A 21,602-nucleotide genomic window follows, 5' to 3' on the forward strand; every position below is an offset into this window, starting at 1 on the left:
ATGTAGACATCTGTAATTTTTATCATAGGTACTCTTTAACTGTGAGTGACGGAATCTAAAACAAAAATCCAGAAAAATCACATTGTATGATTTTTAAGTAATTAATTAGCATTTTATTGCATGACATAAGTATTTGATACATCAGAAAAGCAGAATTTAATATTTGGTACAGAAACCTTTGTTTGCAATTACAGAGATCATACGTTTCCTGTAGTTCTTGACCAGGTTTGCACACACTGCAGCAGGGATTTTGGCCCACAGACCTCCAGATCCTTCAGGTTTCGGGGCTGTCGCTGGGCAATCAAGCTTTCAGCTCCCTCCAAAGATTTTCTATTGGGTTCAGGTCTGGAGACTGGCTAGGCCACTCCAGGACCTTGAGATGCTTCTTAAGGAGCCACTCCTTAGTTGCCCTGGCTGTGTGTTTCGGGTCGTTGTCATGCTGGAAGACCCAGCCACAACCCATCTTCAATGGTCTTACTGAGGGAAGGAGGTTGTTGGCCAAGATCTCGCGATACATGGGTCCCCATCCATCCTCCCCTCAATACGGTGCAGTCGTCCTGTCCCCTTTGCAGAAAAGCATCCCCAAAGAATGATGTTTCCACCTCCATGCTTCACGGTTGGGATGGTGTTCTTGGGGTTGTACTCATCCTTCTTCTTCCTCCAAAAACGGCGAGTGGAGTTTAGACCAAAAAGCTATATTTTTTGACCACATGACTTTCTCCCATTCCTCCTCTGGATCATCCAGATGGTCATTGGCAAACTTCAGACGGGCCTGGACATGCATACATCCATGATGGCGTAGTGTGTTACTAATGGTTTTCTTTGAGGCTGTGGTCCCAGCTCTCTTCAGGCCATTGACCAGGTCCTGCCATGTAGTTCTGGGCTGATCCCTCACCTTCCTCGTGATCACTGATGCCCCACGAGGTGAGATCTTGCACGGAGCCCCGGACCGAGGGAGATTGACCATCATCTTGAACTTCTTCCATTTTCTAATAATTGCGCCAACAGTTGTTGCCTTCTCACCAAGCTGCTTGCCTATTGTCCTGTAGCCCATCCCAGCCTTGTGCGGGTCTACAATTTTATCCCTGATGTCCTTACACAGCTCTCTGGTTTTAGCCATTGTGGAGAGGTTGGAGTCTGTTTGATTGAGCGTGTGGACAGGTGTCTTTTATACAGGTAACAAGTTCAAACAGGTGCAGTTAATACAGGTAATGAGTGGCGAACAGGAGGGCTTCTTAAAGAAAAACTAACAGGTCTGTGAAAGCCGGAATTCTTACTGGTTGGTAGGTGATCAAATACTTATGTCATGCAATAAAAATGCAAATTAATTATTTAAAAATCATACAATGTGATTTTCTGGATTTTTGTTTTAGATTCCGTCTCTCACAGTTGAAGAGTACCTATGATAAAAATTACAGACCTCTACATGCTTTGTAAGTAGGAAAACCTGCAAAATCGGCAGTGTATCAAATACTTGTTCTCCCCACTGTATGTATCCTGATAAAGTTCCCTTGGCCTTTGGAATTAAAACCCCCCCACATCATAACATGCTCATCACCATACCTAGAGATTGGCATGGGGTACTTTCCATAAAATAATCTCTCAATGCAAATCAAACCAGCTATTAGGCTAACCAACATAAAACCATGCCAATCTCTAGGTATGGTGAAGGGGATGTGATGATGTGTGGGGGCTATTTTAATTCCAAAGGCCAAGGGAACTTTATCAGGATGCATAGTATCCTGGATCCATAAAATAACTGGCCTTTAAAAATAAACATCTGCCTGCCTCTGTGGGAATTTAACATAGGGGTGGACTGACTTTTGTTGCCAGCGGTTTTAAAGATCCAATATGTAATATTTGTACTGTAATAAATCCAGAAATGACACCAATGCCTCATCAGATATTAAGGAAACATGTTAAACTGAAATACTATCTTTTCTGACAACAATGCTAATGTCAGTATTTTTTCATTTTGAAATTTACATTCCGTGACGGAATTTATGTTTATGTTTTTATCTGTGTGTTGTTATCAACGGCCCAGTTTGACAGGCCGGCCAGGTTGCCAGATATACCTGTAAAAACGTAAACCCAGCACGCTACAGCTGTAACGGTAGAACAGCCATGAAAGCAGCAAACAAACGAACAGGATCAACGGAGATAGATTCTACCTGACATAAAAAAAAGAAAACAGCATGTTTCTAACAGTTGCGTGACCAGAGACGTAACAACACCCTGGTAAATATTGGAGATGTATTTGAAAGATGGAGACAGCTTAGATCCCAAAAGGACACAGAGTTAGCTTATTTTCTCCTGAACCGGTAAGCATTAGCTTCAGGCTAATTTATCACAGCTACTAGGGACGGGCATTTTAGGTCATTTCAACATTTGTGTTCTCACATTGAATTATATAGCTAGAGTACCCGAGTTGGTTACTCATAAAAACAATTGAGACATAGCCAGTAAAGTGATCCCGACTGGTCCTGGCTAACGCCGCCATGCTAACCCTGCTAACTGCTAACGTTATCACATGCTTCCCCTGTCGGGGTCACAGATTGAAGTCCCAACATCACCTCAGTTTCCGAATTATATTCCTGTGGAATTGTGGGTCTCTGATTAAAGTCTAATTAAAGGTCTAATCACGTCTGGCCCTGCAGGGAGTGGCTCCCCAAAACCAGAAACAATAGTTACCTTTCCTGTGGGGACAATGAGTCTTCTTCATATGCTAAATGTCAGACATGACCTGATTAATTCTTTAGAAGCTAGGTTTTAGGTGAGACACTCAAATGCTGTATTAGTGTACCTTATTAAATTTAGCTGCAGGCCCCATTAAACATTGTTTTCAAAACATAAGCCGGGTTTTAACTTTTTAACTTCAACAATCCCTCATTTTTCACACCTTTGGTGTGAAAACACTATGAATGTTAATGAAAACAATGTCATTACATAAACATAAAAATACAAAAAAAATGTAGACATTAGCAAAATGTGTTTGATTTATACAAGAAATTATTTTTCATCTCTGACCTCATCTTATCTGACTCCATATCTTGTATCAAGAAGGTTATTTTCTCTTAACAAAATATGTTTCGCTGGTTTTACTCACAGTGATTAGTGACTTGCATTCCATTTGAAACAAAAACAGAAACACTTAATTAAATCAGAAGATATTAAAGCTGATGACCAGGTAAAGACAATGGGTTTGATCTTAATCTCAAAAGGAGCTAAAAAACTGATACACACACTTCAATATATGCTGTCAGTTCAGATGGAGTGAGCACAGGGAAACAGCACATCAATGACCTTTCTGTAATGAAAGATGCAGACTGGGGAATGTTCTGAAATCCAGATTTTGAAAAGTTCTTTGTTCAGTCTTGTCCAATCTGAAAATTTGGGACAAAATCTCAGATCGCTGCTGGTTCATTCTCATGCACCCAGCACAGGCGGCAACGTCACCAAAAACCTTAGCAGGCTATGGCGCACTCTTGACGTCACATTTGCGCGCCTAGCTTGGCTGCAGCTGCTGTAAAAACTGCTCTTATCCTCCTGAGCATTCTGGCCCTTTAACTGTTGAAACATGAAGGTGACAGATCAGAGGGGAGCCCAGGGTCTCCTTGTGGATTTACTGCTGACCCAATTCTCCTCACTCCCCTTGTTGGCGTTGGTGTCCATCTTAGTGTGCTGGCATTCAAGCGTTACATCCTGTAGGAAAAAGCCATCCTTAGCTTTTTTGGTGTGTCAGCAGGCCCAGGGTCAGGGGGTGGGATCCAGTCTCCTTGCTCTGTCAGGAAACCACCGCAGGAATTCAGCAGCAGTGATGCTCCATGCTCTCCGTCAGCGTCTGGTCAGATGAACTGGGTTCCTGTAGGCACTCTGCTGGGCTTGAAGTTGAAGTGTGAACCTGGTTCCTTGTGATGCGTCTCTCCCACTCCACTGCAGCGCTGGTGTCCAGCAGCACCTTGCATGAATCTGACCTGCATTCCTTGATCTCCTCGATCAGATGTAGTCATCAGGCTGAATGGCTTCATCAGCAGGAATCTGGAGGCTGCTTTCACCTATGAATAAAATTTCTGACATGCCAACACACTGCCTTGCGAAAAGTCATATTATTGATAGTTTGTCCTTGATTTGTCCATTAATTTCTCATAGAGGAGAAATTTCCTTTGTCATCTGTGTTTTCCAAAGTCCTTAAGACAATGGGCAAAAAGCTTTAGTCCATAACATAATAAATGATCCCAAAAAAATCATGAGTCCATTGTAAACATACAGTACAGATCATCAATTACAAAAACAAAAAATTAAAAATAAAAACTCCACAATTTTCTTTCTCAATGGGAGAATGTGGGCTGCGTGATTCATCTTTTACTATTACTTAAAACATTTTTGACAAACTTGGTAAGCAAATTGCTTTTTTTTTTTTTTTTTTTTTTTAAATCAATTTCTATGTCACAAATCAATCTTTTGTGCCACTTTTAATATTCTGAGCAGAAGATTTGCATAGCACTCTGTGTGGCCAGCACAGAGGCTTTACTAATCCTCTGATCTACCCCCATTTTTATTTATTTTTTAACAAAATATTTACAACTAGGAAATAAAAATAATAAAATAATCAACAAACCATAAAGAAATATCAATGGAATTACTACTACCTTGACTCTCTCAACCCTATGATTTCTCAGAGACATCATCAGAAACATGAAAAAGAATAAAAACTAACAAAACAAAAGATAATAGTGGAAAAGATTAGCTACAGTAAGATCAGAATGCTTAAAAATACAATTAATTCCATGTGCCTGTTATTTATCATTTTTAGTGAAAAACAAACCAATTTTTTAGTCAAAATGCCCAAAATGCAAAATGCATCTACCAAATGTATCCATTGAAAACCCCCTAAGACTCTTAAATTCTTTTTGTGACAATTTTAGCTAGTGTTAAATTGCTTGAAGTAGCTCAATTTATTTCTCCATACTGCTACATTTATCACCACCCCCTATTGAACTCTCTTCCCAGGTAGAATGGGGGATTCACATCGGTGAGAGTGTAAATTCAAACAAAAGCACCTTTTGTCTTGGTTTTGTGTGAAATAAAAGAATATGTGTGAAAAAATGCAAACAGCTGCTGTTTTGACTTGCATTGGGCTTATCAATCACTCAGACACAATTCTACTCAATGCAAAAACCAAAAAATTACAGATGATTCAAAATAAAATGCACTTATCTCAACTACCTGAAACATTGGAGCAACAAACATTAATTCACAAAGACTGAGTAAATTTACATGCAATCTGTCTGCTTGTGTTAAAATGAGGTGTGAAACCCCCCCTGTGTCTCCTAAACAGTCCTCCATTAACACAGGAGACTGATACTGTAAGAGTTTGTTTGTTGGAAGAATAACTGAAGTTTAGTCAAGGAACAGGAAAATGGATTTAAAGTTTAAAGAAATCTAAGACTAAGGTATTCCCAAGGTTGTCCATTTAAGACAACACTAAAAACAAACAGGAAATGTAATCAAATGAAACTAATCATTTGATTACATTTTAATTTTACTCAGTTCATATTCCATTCTGTTTTACTGGTAAAACTTTTGGTTCAAATCAAATGAGATAACTGTGGGACAAAATTCAAAAAGGGTTCTTGAATGAGTTTACCAAACTACCAGAAGCAATTTTTTCTGGGCGGCTGTGTCTATTCATAATTCATCATTATGCCAATCAAAACCTACTTTTTGTTCACAGCGTGGTCAAATTAGTTCTAACCTTTTTTAGTTTGGGAGGGGGCCTGTCCTGAGTTGGTGTCGCTCTGTGGTGCTCCGGGGACAGATTTGGACCTGTGAAGAAGAACTTGAGTAAAATTAGAGAGAGTCCTTATTATCTGCTGCTCTTATCTGCCACAAATCCAACAATGAGCTATCTCTGGGCAGCCCTGGCAGTTGTAGAATATCCCTTCCCTGTTAAGTATTTCACTTTTTACAGTTATTTAACAAATGACAGAGTTTTGCAGGAGCCACCACGCGGCCATCATGCGATCTCCAAAGACCTTGTTCTGACTTTTTTGCACCTTTTAAAAGCCACTGGTTTTGCTCACAGATGCTTGCCTGTTCCTGCATTCTCTGTATGTTTTCTTCAGTTAATTCAAGGCTCTTGTTTGTCTGTGGGCATACCAATTGTCTGTTGTAATCATAAGGTATTTGTGCTGGGGGACCCCTGATAGGACAATCTCTGGCCCAGTGTGTAAGCTGCCCGCAGATGAAGCAGCCAAAGAATTTTCTTGTTCTGTTTCTATGCTTTCCTTTTTTGTGGGGTTGCTGGTACTGCATGAGGTTTGGTTGTGGCAGGACTGGTTCTGCCATGATGTTGATTAGTCTATCCCTGACTTCTAAAAAAAAAAAAATTAAAAACAAAAACAAACTTGTAAACAAATAACCTATGTAATTTTGCTAAAATTGGTTACTTTGTCCACCTGTTGAAGCCACTGTTCGTTCTGCCACACAGGGACAGGCAATTTTTCTTTGTACTTTGCAGTGACAAAATGTGATTAATACCAAGTATTTTTAAGCCCTTTTCTCCACAGAGAAAAGTTCAGTTTTTTTTTTTTTTTTTTTTTTTTGTTTAAGAATCCACCCCACATTTTCAGAATAGGTGCTAATGGACACTTTTTCCTGTTTGAAACCACCCTGCTTGAGCTTGCACGCTCAATTCAACAACCCAATCTTATTTACCACCCTGCGCTTACAATTTCAAAACATCTTATTTACACTTTATCATAAAAACACACACTGCGCTTAGTCGCTGTCGCGGACTCAAATCCCAACACCACAATTATATTTAAAAAAAATATATATTTACAGTAGGCCTCTGTACAATTTCCTAAGTGTTTTTTACACAATTCGACTATACCTATATTAAATTGATTTTCCTATTTCCATGCTATGGTCACGAGAAAAAACTGGGGGGTCTTCCACTGACGCCTTTCTTCCACCGCCGCGAAAGTAGCTTCTCCAGGGCCTACGTCCCCACAGCTGTTTAAGCTGGCTTTGAAAAAGTCTTAATCTTTCCTCCGTGCCTTACAGAGACTTACTCTGTCGCCGCCCTCGCGGTCTTTTATTTAAAATTTTTCAGAGTCTAACTCAGACTTTTACTCATTCTTTTCAAGGTCTAATACCCCAGCCGACTCCACGGACATTTTAATATTTTTTTCAAGGGCTCCACCCCGGCCGACTGTACGGACCTCTATAGACTATGCACACGGTACCAACACTTTCAAATGCTTCACCTTCGGCCGACTTCTACAGACTTATTGTGTGTGCATTAGCCTAATAATACCATGGATTTCACAGGCCATTTAAGCTTCCCATCACCACATATATCACACAAATCACATACAAGTACTTTTGACTTATCGTTTTCAACGTGTTCTCAATTGGGCATTACTTTATCATTACTTTTTCAGATTTTAATAGACTTACCAGTTGATGCTGCTGAATTTTCACATCTAAAAACGTTTCCTATATAAGCTTTGCAGCGTTTTGATAAAACAGGTTTTCTGCTCACCTCTCAGTTGTCTGGGCCCATGTGAAAATTCAGCAAGTCACCATGATTCAGTCTTTCAATTTGCCTTTTTCCTTTTGTCCTCCAAAAATCACGTCAGGGTCACCATCTGTTGAGAATTTACTAAAAGACGTGTTCTTCGATTTCTGGAGGAGGAAGGAGAGGCTGTGGTCGAATTGAAAGTTAAGCAAAAGGTTTAATGAAACTGCATGAAAACGACAAGACAAAACACAATTAAACATAAAACATGAAAACACTGCAGCTGACAGCGGACTGATCTCATGCTTCTCCTTGCGGAGTGCGACATGACAAACAATACGCTGTAAACAGCGGACTTCAACGTGCTTCCCCTGTCGGGGTCACAGATTGAAGTCCCGACATCACCTCAGTTTCCGAATTATATTCCTGTGGAATTGTGGGTCTCTGATTAAAGACACACCTCTGATTTTAGGTTTACCCCAGGTCACAGACAAAGGTCGTTTCACATGGTAGTGCCGATTCTGTCTAATCACGTCTGGCCCTGCAGGGAGTGGCTCCCCAAAACCAGAAACAATAGTTACCTTTCCTGTGGGGACAATGAGTCTTCTTCATATGCTAAATGTCAGACATGACCTGATTAATTCTTTAGAAGCTAGGTTTTAGGTGAGACACTCAAATGCTGTATTAGTGTACCTTATTAAATTTAGCTGCAGGCCCCATTAAACATTGTTTTCAAAACATAAGCCGGGTTTTAACTTTTTAACTTCAACAGTAGTGCAGTAACTATTTTAACCGCTAGCTGCCAGTATTACATACAATATTACATATTGCACCTTTAATGGCTGTATGTTGAGTTATTTTGAGGGGACAGCACATTTACACTGTTATATAAGCACTTACACTTAATACTTTACATTGTACCAAAGTGTCATTTCTTCAGTGTTTACTAAAATGTGAGGGGTGTACTCACTTTTGTGAGATACTGTATATCAGGGGTCACCAACCTTTTCTAAACTGAGAGCTACTTCATGGGTACTGAGTCATACGAAGGGCTACCAGTTTGATACACTCTTCTGAAATAACAAATGTGCTCAGTTTGCCTTTAGTTAGGGCTGGGCGATATAGCGATGTTAATATCGATATCGTGATATGAGACTAGATATCGTCTTAGATTTTGAATATCGTAATATCGTGATATGACATAAGTGTCTTTTTTACTGGTTTTAAAGGCTGCGTTACAGTGAAGTGATGGACTTTTCTGAACTTACCAGACTGTTCTAGCTGTTTTATTATTAATGATTATTTATCTTAAATCTAAGCGTGAAGATATTTTGCGAGAGCACCAACTGTCAACTCTAGAATATATCGCCGCAATATCGATATCGAGGTATTTGGTCAAGAATATCGTGATATCTGATTTTTCTATATCGCCCAGCCCTATATTAGAAAATATGGGACGTAGAAATAAGCGCTGAAAATGTGTAGAAGAAAAATTTAACAATTTAAAATGTTGGAAAAAACTAAAACAAACTGAAAAAAAGGCGTCAAAAATATTGACGGGAAGACAACACAAGGGTTAATCAGAATTTATGTTTACATTTTATTGTTATTTGAACAGCTGAGCATTGAACCAGGTGAAGAAACCTGTTTTATTATTTATTCATTTTGATTTTGCAACTGTTCACTGAAATAGCCGGTTTCTATGAAACTACTTGTGACATGTCATATTTGGCTTTGACTGAACATTTGCTCTCACTTTGCGGAAAAAATATCGGGATATATATCGTATATTGATATTAAGCCAAAATATATCGGGATATGACTTTCGGTCCATATCGCCCAGCCCTACCTTTAGTTATATATTATTATTAATGATTAGTGATAGTTATATATGATTATTAATAATTAATGATACTCATCTATGTGAAGACACTGATCATGTTAATGATTTCTCACAATAATTATCAACAATGACTTAACAAGGTGGGAAACTGATGATATCAATATTCAATTTCATTTTTAGAACAGGCCTGAGGGCTACTCATGTGGTCCTTATAGCGTTGGTGACCCCTGCTGTATATATATATTTTACTTTTGGTACTGTAAGTTGTTTTGATGATAAAACATTGGTACTTTTGTTTAGGTTATGATTTTGAATGCAGGACTTCTTATACTGGTATTGCTACTCTACTTTTACTTAAGTAAAAGCTCTGAGTACTTCTTCCTCTTCTGGTGGAGGGAAAGAGGGCCTGAAGGCTTCTTCCTCCCGTGTGTGGTGTTTTCGTTTTGTGGCATTAACCTTCCTCAAGGTCTGCCTCGTGCTGCCATCCCCCATCACATCTGCTCCTCTGTGGGATTACAGCGCAAATGTCTGTCTGAAACTCTCCGTGCTCAGTGGGAAGATTACAAGTGCACTGCACCCTTCAAGAGAGGTTAACCAATCAGAGGGTGCAGACGCAGGGATTAACCAATCACGCCATGGAAGGGGAGGGAAGAGGGATTAAACCAGCGCAGAGTGGGATTAGGACAGTGTTGAGTGCAGAAAAAAAGCTCTGAAATGTCTCTCGGTACCCATTAACATCTCTCAGTGCAGCAGATCTCAGTTTATAATGAAAATGTTGTGACAGTTGACATGGTTGGAGACAGGGATCAGATATGATTTACACAGCCACAAAAATAAGAATTAGATTTGATCATTTCTATCAGAATTACATTAGAGATATCTCTAGGAGGAGTGATACTTTATCGAGCCCTTTATATTGCTTTAGCTGACGTGAAGCATTTATCACATCACTTGCACAAATGAAATCTGATTCTAAACAACAACACGTTTTGACAGTTTAGATGTGTTGGTCGTTAGGAACTGCTGTAAAATGACAAACCAGAGAAATTTAATTTAGCTTTAAAAAGATGGCAAATTATGTCATGGAATTCAATGGGAGGGTGGTCAATGCTTTGGAACATTAACAGAGAATCAGTCTTTTCTTACTGCCCTTCTTCTACACAAACAACACACACCTCCATAAAACATGTTGACATATTTGATGTCATGGGTAAATTTGCGTGGCAGTAACCGGGCCACGTGGAGATACCCAAATTGTCCGAAGAGTTCGGGAGATCGGTGGTGGGTGGAGGAGGGGTTGAAAGAAGGGGACTCACTGCTCTGATAGAGAGCTATCTCAGAGATGGGACAATTACTGAAAACAACTGAAGTAAAAATGCTTTATTAAACTGCATCGTTTCATTGATTTGGAACATGGGTTGTTTTCGGGGGATGCACAGGATAAGTGGGATACACGTGAGCTGACACAAAAGGCCGACAACCTGAGAGAAAACAGGCAGAGGTAAGAGAAAAGAGAGACTGCAGAGTTGAAGAGGGAGTGAGGGAAGATGGCTAAAGATCGAAAAAGATGGAGAAAAGGAAGGGGAGGATGAGAAGGCCAATGTGAGTGAGGTGGGTGAGAGACACAGAGAGAGACAGAGGGGGCACAGGGCAATAATCCTAACTAATTCACTTAGGGCATTGCTGAAGGTAGGCTAAGAGGATTGGGACACTCCCCGAATCAGATAAGCTAAAATAAGCAAGATGGAGCGGCGAGGGCCATGCAGGCCACATGACCAACGTGACGGGTCCAGACCTGAGCATGGCCACTTTACCTCCGCCGTGTCCAGTCTTCACCCGGGCCTCTAACTGTGGCCCAATAACTCTAAATGCATTAGAATCAGCCAAATTCCTATTGAGCTACAAACTATAATTGATTTCATACAATGATTGCCAGTGCACAGCGTGTAACGAAGAGATCACTTTAATATGTCACACAACTAAAAACAGAAGATCTAATGTTTCCATCAAACAGATTGGGGATGATAACACTGAAGGCTAACACTGTAATACGTAACACAAATGCTCAAAAATATCTAAACGCAACCAAACTACATATTTAAATGTAGCGTAAAATAATAAGAATAAATATAGCTCAAAAGAATTAAACCCTGACGGGGGGAGGTGACCTACAGGACTCCAGAGCTCCTTCCTGTCAAAGCAGCACTCCGTTCACTCTATGACAATGCACGTTTAAAACAAAAATGAAACACGTGTACGCCGTATGTGTGTGTGTGTGTGTGTGTGTGTGTGTGTGTGTGTGTGTGTGTGTGTGTGTGTGTGTGTCATGTTAAAAGAAGAGATGGCTCAGTGTGTTTCCATACATACGACTCCAGTATTTTCCTACAAACTGATTAAAGGCTTTTGCTCCCTTATTTAACTTAACATGAAGAAGACAACAGATCTGATTTGCAGTCTGGCAGCATCGATGACAGTCGCTGGTCCATTCATCTCCAAAGTCGTTCAGATAAAATGCGTTTCTACAGCGGTCCCCTTTAGAAAATAAAACAAATTCTTACAAACAAGAAACTGAAAAACCAAAGAGAACAAGTCCTCTGGCAGAACTGCTTCACACTATCTCACATGGGACTCGTTGACACACACATGAACGCCACCCTGTCTTGCTTTCTTAGAGGACCTGGAACTTCCAGGAGTTTTGGTCCTTGTGGTCCAGGCAGTCCATTGTGGTGAAGCCCAGTTTCCAGGCCTGCTGGTCCTTGTAGTCCAGGCAGTCAACAGAGGTGAAGCCCAGAGAGGAGGCCGTGCTGTAGCCCTGTGAGGACAGCGAGGCCGGGGACTGGCTTAGGGAGCCCCCCATCGAGGGCACAGTGATGGGGCTGAGGGCGCCCACGGTGCCTGACAGCTGCGAGTGCATGGGGGACAGGTAGGCGCTGCAGTCAAGGCCGGTGAAGTAGGAGGTGGTGCTGGCGTAGCCTTGGCTGTAGGCCGACGGCTGGCCGTAGCTCATAGGGTAAGGGGAGGGCCGCTGCATGCAGGGGGCCGAGGAGGAGGCAAGGGGGTCGGGCAGGGGCGAGATGGCCGGGCTCCAGATGGACACGGCTGCGTTTCCAGTGCTGGAGCTCGGGACTAGGCTGGGGCCCGACTGGACCGAGGATGGGCTGTAGGAGCCCGATGGGTTAGGAACTGGATCAGGGGCGCTGGGTTCCTGCACTGGGGAGGCCTTCTTTTTGGGAGGGCGGGGCTTAGACTGCCCAGTGCTCTGCTGCTGCTGCTGACGACACTTGGCACGGCGGTTTTTAAACCAAACCTGGAGGCACGGAGAAAAAGACACAACATGGTATTACAGAAAACAACTTTTAGACATGCAAATAGCTTGAGTTGTAAATACATTATGAAAAATTAAAATAAAGTGTGGGGTACAGAGGTGAGAATGCACAAGCGTGACCTATAAATGCATATGCAGAAGGTAGCATAAATACGCTGCTGTACTCTTTCTGTAGAAGAGGTCTGTCTGACTTTATGTCTAGTCTCACTGTTATAGTAACAAACACTGAGCAGTATGGCCTCCATCTTGGCTGGCCTACTTCTCCAGTACCTGCACACGTGACTCAGGCAGGTTGATCTTGAGGGCCACCTCCTCCCTCATGAAGATGTCTGGGTAGCGGGTCTTGGAGAACAACGCCTCCAGGATGTCCAGCTGTGTCCGGGTGAAGGTGGTGCGCTCTCGGCGCTGCTTCCGGGGAGTGGCTGCAAAGCCAAGAGACACAGAGGGGATTATTATTCTGGCAGCAACAGAGGGCTGACCTGAATTATGAGCTGGTATTTCACAGACAATGTGACATGTCATTTAATGATCATTTTAGGTTGTTTTTTTTATTTATTTTTTACCAGCTATGTAAAATGGGCACACATGCAAATACGAATGGGAACTCCACAGTACATTATGGTACTGTTAATAATCCTGACATGTTTTCTACGGTCTGCCTGTGACCACTATGAGACAAAGTGTAATTGCTCATTCAATCAATAGTCGCTGGGTCTTTCAAGTGTCAGTTTTCCCAGAGAAGGAGACACATTGTATTCATGTAACTATAGTTTGAACAGTCAAAGTCATATTTGTGTGGCACACGGCCAAATGCCTGTGCATATTTGTTTCAGAACAAGTACAGTGACTCCCCGGTATTTAGCATGTATCACATAGTGTCCCCATCTACAGTCAATCTATATTTATTTGAGCTTCAGCGACGTGAGAACATTTGAGAAGCCTTTTGGGGAAAAGTGAGAAACGTTAAAAAATACATACAAATCGTGTCTGATTCCTGACAGACTTTGAACTCAGCAGAGCGCACAGATGATCTGCGTTTCCAAAGGTTCCATTGTATCTGCGTATTAACTATCTGTACCAATACATTCTCTCTACGACAGCAGTGTAACCTAATGTAGAGATGAACTTTTCTTAAAATCATCAATCTCTCATAACGACACTTATTCTATTTCCCCCCTTGGTTAAATCAGTGTATTCATGATACTTTTTATATTTTACTATCTCATTATTATTATTATTATTATTATACAAACTTTGCGTCAATACATGGGCTCTTATGAAACAAATTATTTGTCATTGTTTATCCTTTAGTTCATTTCCTTCGCTACAGCGTTACGCACAGCCTGCGTGTCTTTACGCATCATTTTGGGTGCAATATATTCTAAATGACTAGAACAGCAGGAGGTAAATACGTAAAAGTAAAACAAAACCAAGATTTCTTTTTTTTTTTTTAAAGAGAACAGTTTATACTTACATGGATAAGCGATGGTTGTGTGTAGCACATCCATTCCGGAGCCAGGCAAATTTAACCCGTTCATGGTGTAATGGGGTTGCTTTATGTAGGACATCATCCTGACAGCAGGCTTTTAAGTCCTGTCGCTGACTTGTATGTCGGACACGCAACACAACAACCGAGGGCCCCCTCAGAGCTCTGCTGGGGCAACAAGTCCGTGCGTCGGGTCCAACCCGCTGCGGAGAGAAGTTCTCTGGAGAAACCTCAAAGTGTTTTTTTTCTTTCTTTCTACTACCTGCAGCTTCAGCTTTGGATTGTCTGTCTTGTCAGCTTAACAGCAGAGCACACTGTGGCGCTCTGAGCATCCGAACTGCCTCTGCAAGTCCTCTTTCCCACTGTTAAGTCATCACACAGGTGAAGTGGCCCCCGGATGCCTTTGCGCCTTGGGGAGGTCGATCTACTGAGTTTCTTTACCGGCACACGCTGCTAATTAGAGGGAGCAAGTGGTTTCGGCAAACCCCTCCCACCACACACACACACACACACACACACACACACACACACACACACACACACACACACACACACACACACACACACACACACACACACACACACACACACACTATCTAAAGCAACAGGCTACAAAATAAGACAAACCATTCTTACACAAAGTTAGTTCTTGTAAATTCTAAATGATTTGTCTGTTTCTAGTCTTTGATTACTCATTTGGAATAAATACATAGGTACAAGCTTAAAAAGAAAGTAGTTTAACTATATATAATAATATAATAATAATAATAATAATAATAACAACAACAGTAGTCCAAAAACTAAAATCTATACATTATATGACCAAAAATAGTTTTGAATGTTAAAATAATGAAATATTTCACTTTTTTAATGAAAGGTGAAAAATAAACAGCAATAATGTCTGTTCCAGAAATTACAATGTTGATGAAAATGACAATCTCCTTTCAGTTCTCATTTTGTCCTCCTTCCTTTCCCTTTTTCCCCGCTGCTGATCAATGAACCTGCTGCTCATCTGCTGCACTTCACACATTCACCCATAATTGACAGATTACATTTATCTCCAAAACAGCTGCATACACACACACATGCTGCCTTCACACACACACACACACACACACACACACACACACACACACACACACACACACACACACACACACACACACACACACGCACACATGCACACATGCACACAAACACCCAGATGCACAAAACCGACAAAGCTCATTTGATTTATCATAATATGCTTTATCTGAAAAGTAAGTATCTTATCTCTAGATAAAGGGAGGAAAGACAGAGCAATCCGTTCAGTGGTGGAGCAGGAAAGGAGGCCGGAGGGAACTATAGCCTCACACAAAGGGCCAAATGGATAAGTCAGTGTTCAGAGGGGGGAAAGAAAACACAAGAAAACTGCAGAAGATAGAGAACGTGGCGACAGGAGAGTCGGAGGTGGAGGGAGGAAGGGGAGAGAGAGAGAAGCGTGGACATTCAGAGGATCCAGAGCAAGCAGCTGGCACCTAGAATGGACACCTACACGTGGACACGTTCTGACGTAGAAATGGATCCATAAAAACATCCTGGAGTTCCACTTTGTTTTTGTGGACTACATTGTTGCCACTGAGAGAATATTGCTCAGGAATGAGTCTGAGATATACACATGTGCATGTATTGTGACTAAAAGGTGTGTACAGTATATGTGCCTGCATCGCTGTGCACGTTATAGATTTATATCAGGTCTTTGACACACTTTTTATCAATTCATCATCATCAGTTATCAATTGTTAAATTATAACTGCTTTTATATCTTTTAGGCTTTTAATGTTGAGCTTTATTTACAAATGACTTTTTCATTTTGAACATTAGGTCATTAGGACTATCTGCTATTTTTGAAATATTGTTGAATTATTAATATGAGGTATTGCAATTACTGGCCAAAATGTGGATTCTGAGGTGAGATTTGTTTTTGTTAAATGTGAGAACTTTTTTGTGACTTAGTTTTATCTGGTAACAAAGATCAAATATGTTATATGAACACTGTTTTATTGATGGCAATGCAGTCCAACCCAATAGTGGAAGGGCTTGCAGCTGCAACAGCAAATAGGGTTGTATAGAGAAGAGGACAGAGCTGGTGTAATCCCTGCCTGACTGCCCTCCCCCCCTAAAGCTGGACTCACAGAGACACATTCAGGATGATGCAAGCCAGCGCTTTTATTTCAGGACCGAACAGTTTGTGGTGAACATACTTTTGGCCGATTGAGGCCTGAAAAGTCAGGGAGAAGGGAAAAAAGAGAGACAGAACAGGTAGATAGAGTGGGAGGAAGAAAGGAGGGAGAGCAGGTACAGTGGGGGGAGGGGGGGGGAGAAGCAGGTGAAGGGGCAGAGCGGGGGGGCAGAGCGGGGGGGCAGAGCGGGGGGGAAGAAGCTCCGGTTCTCGCCGCCACTGACACACTGCTGCAGTTAATCCAGATTATAGCGTCTAAAACAGGTCGGCTAAATCTGCAGGCCAGCCAGCAATACAGAGGCTGCTGTCAGCCCCAATCACTCACCCTGCACACACACACACACACACACACACACACACACACACACACACACACACACACACGCACACACACGCACGCACACACACGCACATGCGCGTGCACACACACAAACAGACACACACACTGTAATAATCTCCTCTGTGCAAGCTAGGTGCCACCAGCAGCTCTGCACAGACCTCCACTACCCCCTTCCGGCCCTGTTAGGACTCATACCAGTTTGAGCTCCATACTGTCACACTGAACACACACACACACACACACACACACACACACACACAAAAGCACCGTATCCAACTCTCAGTTATATTGTGGTTTCAACATCACGTTCATGCCCTTCTGGTTTATCAGACAGTCCACATAGGAGCTAGACAGCTCTGTGTGTGTGTGTGTGTGTGTGTGTGTGTGTGTGTGTGTGTGTGTGTGTGATACCGGTCCATCCTGAGATTCTTCAACCTGCTGAGTCACCATAAAGCCCAATATGACCTGCAGATTTAACATGTCCTGTGTCAATGAATCGGACCCTCTGAGGGTAGCACTAGATCACAAGTCTATCTTCCAACATGATCCGTATGTGGTCTCAATGTTCTAAAGTAAAATGTCAAACTTTTATTCCTTTAAGATATTTTTAGGCTATATTCTACTTAGTTTTTTTTTAGTATCATCTGGAGTATTAAATGCATTATGATATTATTGTTTATTTTATATTGTACATGTGAACAGTAGATGCCATTACAGTCTCAATCCACTGCATGGCATAAAAACAGATTTATAAACCATTTTTCTCCCAAAAGATCATGACATATTCAACCCTCACATATATATATACATATATATGTTTTGAAAAATGGGTTAATACCATTGCTTTTGGACATAAGTACTTGAGACATATTTTCCTTCCCTGTTATACATTGTGACGTGTTTTGCCCACTGCAGATGTTTTATTTTAGCTCACATTTACAACATAAGAGTGTTCTATTTGTAACAGCAAAGATTTAATTTCATTTTTTTTTTTCCTCATGAGATAATATCTTCACATCACTTCAACGGCAACGCTGTGAAATGGCATTACAGAGAGAGCGAAACATTTGTATTACATATTGTCTTATATGACAAAACATTATAGTTGACTTGCTGCCTGTGGGCAACATTATAGTCTTCATAATGTCACAGAGTTTATCAGATCTCTCTCCCTCTTGGATGTAATGCATGCTGGGTGTCTGGCCATATCTGCAGAAGATACAGAGATTCTTTCCCAGGTGTATTAGAGTACCAGAGAGGACAGACACTGAAGACAGTGCTGACTAACATTGTTGGACTTCTATATCTGTAGCTGTCTTCTAACAGTCCATATAACTACAGCCATAATAAACTTCTTATGCAAGGTACATGAGCATGTGTGTGTGTGTGTGTACGCATGTGTGTGTGTGTGTGCAGGTGCATGTGTGTGTGGTGCACGTGTGTGTGTGTGTGTGTGTGTGTGTGTGTGTGTGTGTGTGTGTACTGAGTCAGGAGTTGCAGAGTGAGCTGAGGTGGAGGATGAGTGATTACAGTGGACAGTAATCCTGCAGATGGATTAGCAGGTGGTATTAGGGTAGGGGGGGTGGGGGTGTATTACACTGCCACCTCTGAACTGTCACAATATGGAGAAGCAGCTCGCAGGGCCTAACGTCCGTCTGCTTCACCCCAGCAACACACACTGGACATTGTAACACACACCAGTGAACCGGTCAACGGGTTATCAAGCCCACAGTGTTGAGGTTGCATCTGTTGTTATACAGTAGTAGTAGGGAGAAAATGTGGTGTATCTCCACAGAGGAAATGATTTATTTAGCTTGATGATGACCACCCATCCCCCCCCCTGTTTATTTACTTGGTTTTGAAAATGTAATATTTAAACATTTAAAAATGATGTCAGAGGCTTTCCACCTGTGGGCAATTATATCCTTTTGCTATTTCACTCTTACTGTCACTTGAAGGTGCAATAAGTAACATGTTTTACTGCCCCATACTTATTATGACCTCCCCAGGAGGTTGTGTTTCAAAGCCAGACTTACAGTTATCTACATTCCTCATTTGTAAATTATAACTTTGTAGAATGTATTACAGTAGTAGAATGGTTCTCTTCATTGAAACTGGAAATGAATGATATTTGTTTTGATGGTGATATAAGGCCTACAGGACGTACACATTTATTTTTTAATATTCATTTTAGTTTACATAACGGGGTCACACATTCAACAGCCTCAACAGTTTGTTGTTCAAATAAAGTCATGTGACAGGGTTTCCATGAAGTTGTCGTGAGAGATTATACATTTAAAACCAAGAGTGACAATGCTTCTGCAATAACAATCCAGGTATAAAGTATGTCATGTCCTAACATTTTAAACAACCTATTAATTGCATAGAAGAGTAAAGAAAAATAACCACAAAGCAAATAAGAACAAAAACTACTGATCAGGGGTGCTGATTTGCGTACACTTTTTATGCAACAATATTTCCTGCCCCTTAATAACTCTGATGTTGTTTTTTTATTGTGAATCTATTTGACTAATAAAAGTATGCAGTATGCAAGGGGTTCAGATATATGACCACTATAGCAAAGCCATCCTATAGAAACTATGACATGTATCATAAGTGAACGTGCAAAGACTTGATTTGATGTTTGGTCAATGTCTGGGCCATTCACCATGTCGAGTGGTACAGCATATTCCAGTGTGATTACTGACCTCCTCACAGGTGCTGCTCACAAAATGATAATTGTCTTTAATATGCTTTTTGTCTGCTTTCTTTGTCAAACACCTGGTTGGATGGTTTCTGAGTAGAAGGTAAGTCGTAATCACCTCAGAGGTCAGAGAATGGCAGCAGACAGTGATGGCTGCACCAATGTTTGGTAGAAGTCAGAGCCTGTCTATGGAGAGCCTGTTCACTCCCTATGTCACTCCCTATTAGCCCCATTGTACCAACCCGGAATTTTCCCAAGAGTGGAAGTTCTCCCCTTATTAGACATTCTCTGGTAGAAGTATTCAGGAGAAGCCAGACCCACGTGACGCATTCGTCCAATCAGCTGCCGGTTTTCATTTTTTGGGTGACAATACAGATTAGCACCGCCTGCTGCTATCGAGACGTATTACGGAACTTTTTGGACCTCGGGGAGACTGATCAGTCCGACTGGCTTTTCTGCCGACGGTCGGCCATCTGGTTGGTGTGTCAGAGCCTTTACTGATGCTACAGGGAAACATAAAAAGCATACTACAATAAAGGGGTGGGTCTAGGGGGTTGGGTGATGGGGTGGGGATTTGGCACCCGACCCCCCCCGAGATATGATTGCCCCCCCTCCTTGCCCCCCCAATCCATTGGTCTAGAGTGCTGTCAATCTGACAAATTTGATTTCCATTGGATCAGAGTAGCTTTGCTGCCAATCACTGCCTTTCCATTTGTTAAATTAATATATACTTTAAAACCACATTGTATGGCAGCTGTGTATTTTGTTTTTGAGGCCAGTTTAGAAGTAGGAACATATTGAACTCACTGCAGAGCACTTGTTGCTGTAAGAAATAAATTATGTATTGCACTTTATTTTCTTTGTTGAAGTTTGAGGCAAGTTTATTGTGAGTGTATTGTACTTTATTTGTATATGGTTCTGTGACAAAAAAAACCTTCCCAGCCCTGGTCACATGACCAATTAATGTTTCCATGATGACTATGTAAATTTTTGCCTCAAGAGCCTATAGAAAATGTGTATTGTATTTGGATAATACAATTTGTTTAAAATAAAAACAAATGAAATGTGATGTGTTTTATTTACCAAAATTACATTGTGTTGTTCTATCCTATCCAATATTTCCTATATTTCTAAGCAGATTTTCTATGCTGTATTCTGATAAATCCTCTGCCCCCCCCCCCGACTGACTAATGGTTCCCCCCTGTGCCACACCACTTAACAAATCCTGGAATCGCCCCTGCTCCAATAAAGTATTGGTCCCATTGTCAGACTTCCCAATCCATTTGATGAGAATTGCCTTTTTAGAGAGAAAGGTCTGACTTCAGAGATGGGAACAACCCTTTCTGCACCTCAATTTCACATCATTCATGAGTGTTTCTCCATGGCTGTCCTTTGGAGAGGCTGAGGACGAAAGAGGTTTCTCAGATTCACTGCAGCAGAGGAGGGGAAAGCAATGGCTGGTAAGGCGGGCATTAGGTCAAGTTTAGGCTGAGCCAAGATGACACTCGTCCCAGGCTTGGCATCAGACTGAGAGCACAAGCTTCACCCAAACCCTTTCGTGACACTATTTACTTATTGACTTACTTAACACTGGGTAAGAGAAAGCCTAACAGCTGAGGAGAAAGTGATGATATTGAAAAGTGAAATAAAACTGTGCATTTCTTCCTAATTATTTTGTCTGTTTCTTGATAAAAAAGGAGGGGGGAGGGGGTGGGAGTTCTCTCTTTGTGCCTTTGCAGAAATACAAGCTGGTGGTGACCAGCAGGAGGGCAACTACAGCTTCCAACAACTTGATGAGTGAGTTTTCACTGACATCTGGTGGACAAACACTATTAACCATCTTTAATGTGACTGGGCTGCAGCTATACTGCATAGTTTGGTTCAGTTTATTGGCACGAGGATATAAAGTACATACAATAGATGGAAAAAAGAAGAAAAAAGAAGCAATTTCAGTGCAGGAGAGGAAAGAAGCCTATTAGGCTTATTCAAAGTCCTCCCTGAATACAAATAAATAAATAAAAACTATATTATAAAAAAAAATTATAATTACTCTACAAAAATAAAACGAGCAATACAGCAAACAAACAAACATAATAGGGAAACATAACACACACAAAACATACATATTGAAAAAAAAAAAGCAAGTAAAAAGACAAGG

At 41.2% G+C, this 21,602-nt stretch overlaps 1 protein-coding gene across 2 annotated transcripts; it reads right to left on the minus strand.

The window, feature by feature from the left end:
- Window positions 1–11,535: 11,535 nt before the first annotated feature.
- On the minus strand, window positions 11,536–14,283 carry crx (cone-rod homeobox). Of its 2 annotated transcripts, none has more exons than XM_028596121.1 (3): window positions 14,168–14,283; window positions 12,964–13,115; window positions 11,536–12,675 (listed from the first exon to the last, which is right to left on the minus strand). In XM_028596121.1, exons 1-3 carry the CDS (start codon window positions 14,262–14,264, stop codon window positions 12,037–12,039), a joined length of 888 nt encoding a protein of 295 aa, XP_028451922.1. In that variant the 5' UTR covers window positions 14,265–14,283; the 3' UTR covers window positions 11,536–12,036. The 2 variants fall into 2 exon arrangements, with proteins under 2 accessions (XP_028451922.1, XP_028451921.1); XM_028596120.1 differs by having other exon boundaries at window positions 12,964–13,124; window positions 14,153–14,283.
- Between the last annotated feature and the right edge of the window lie 7,319 nt (window positions 14,284–21,602).

This window comes from Perca flavescens, chromosome 13 (assembly GCF_004354835.1).
Source record: "Perca flavescens isolate YP-PL-M2 chromosome 13, PFLA_1.0, whole genome shotgun sequence".
Lineage (NCBI taxonomy): Eukaryota > Metazoa > Chordata > Actinopteri > Perciformes > Percidae > Perca > Perca flavescens.

Bases quoted from the DNA above. Each gene is read 5' to 3' on its own strand.
- crx (XM_028596120.1), bottom strand. From the start codon at position 14,264: ATGATGTCCTACATAAAGCAACCCCATTACACCATGAACGGGTTAAAT. The intron at 13,125-14,152 runs TCTCTTTAAAAA...CTGTGTCTCTTG, and splicing joins TCCATGTAAGTATAAACTGT to GCTTTGCAGCCACTCCCCGG. The intron at 12,676-12,963 runs GTACTGGAGAAG...CCGTGCCTCCAG, and splicing joins TGCCTGAGTCACGTGTGCAG to GTTTGGTTTAAAAACCGCCG.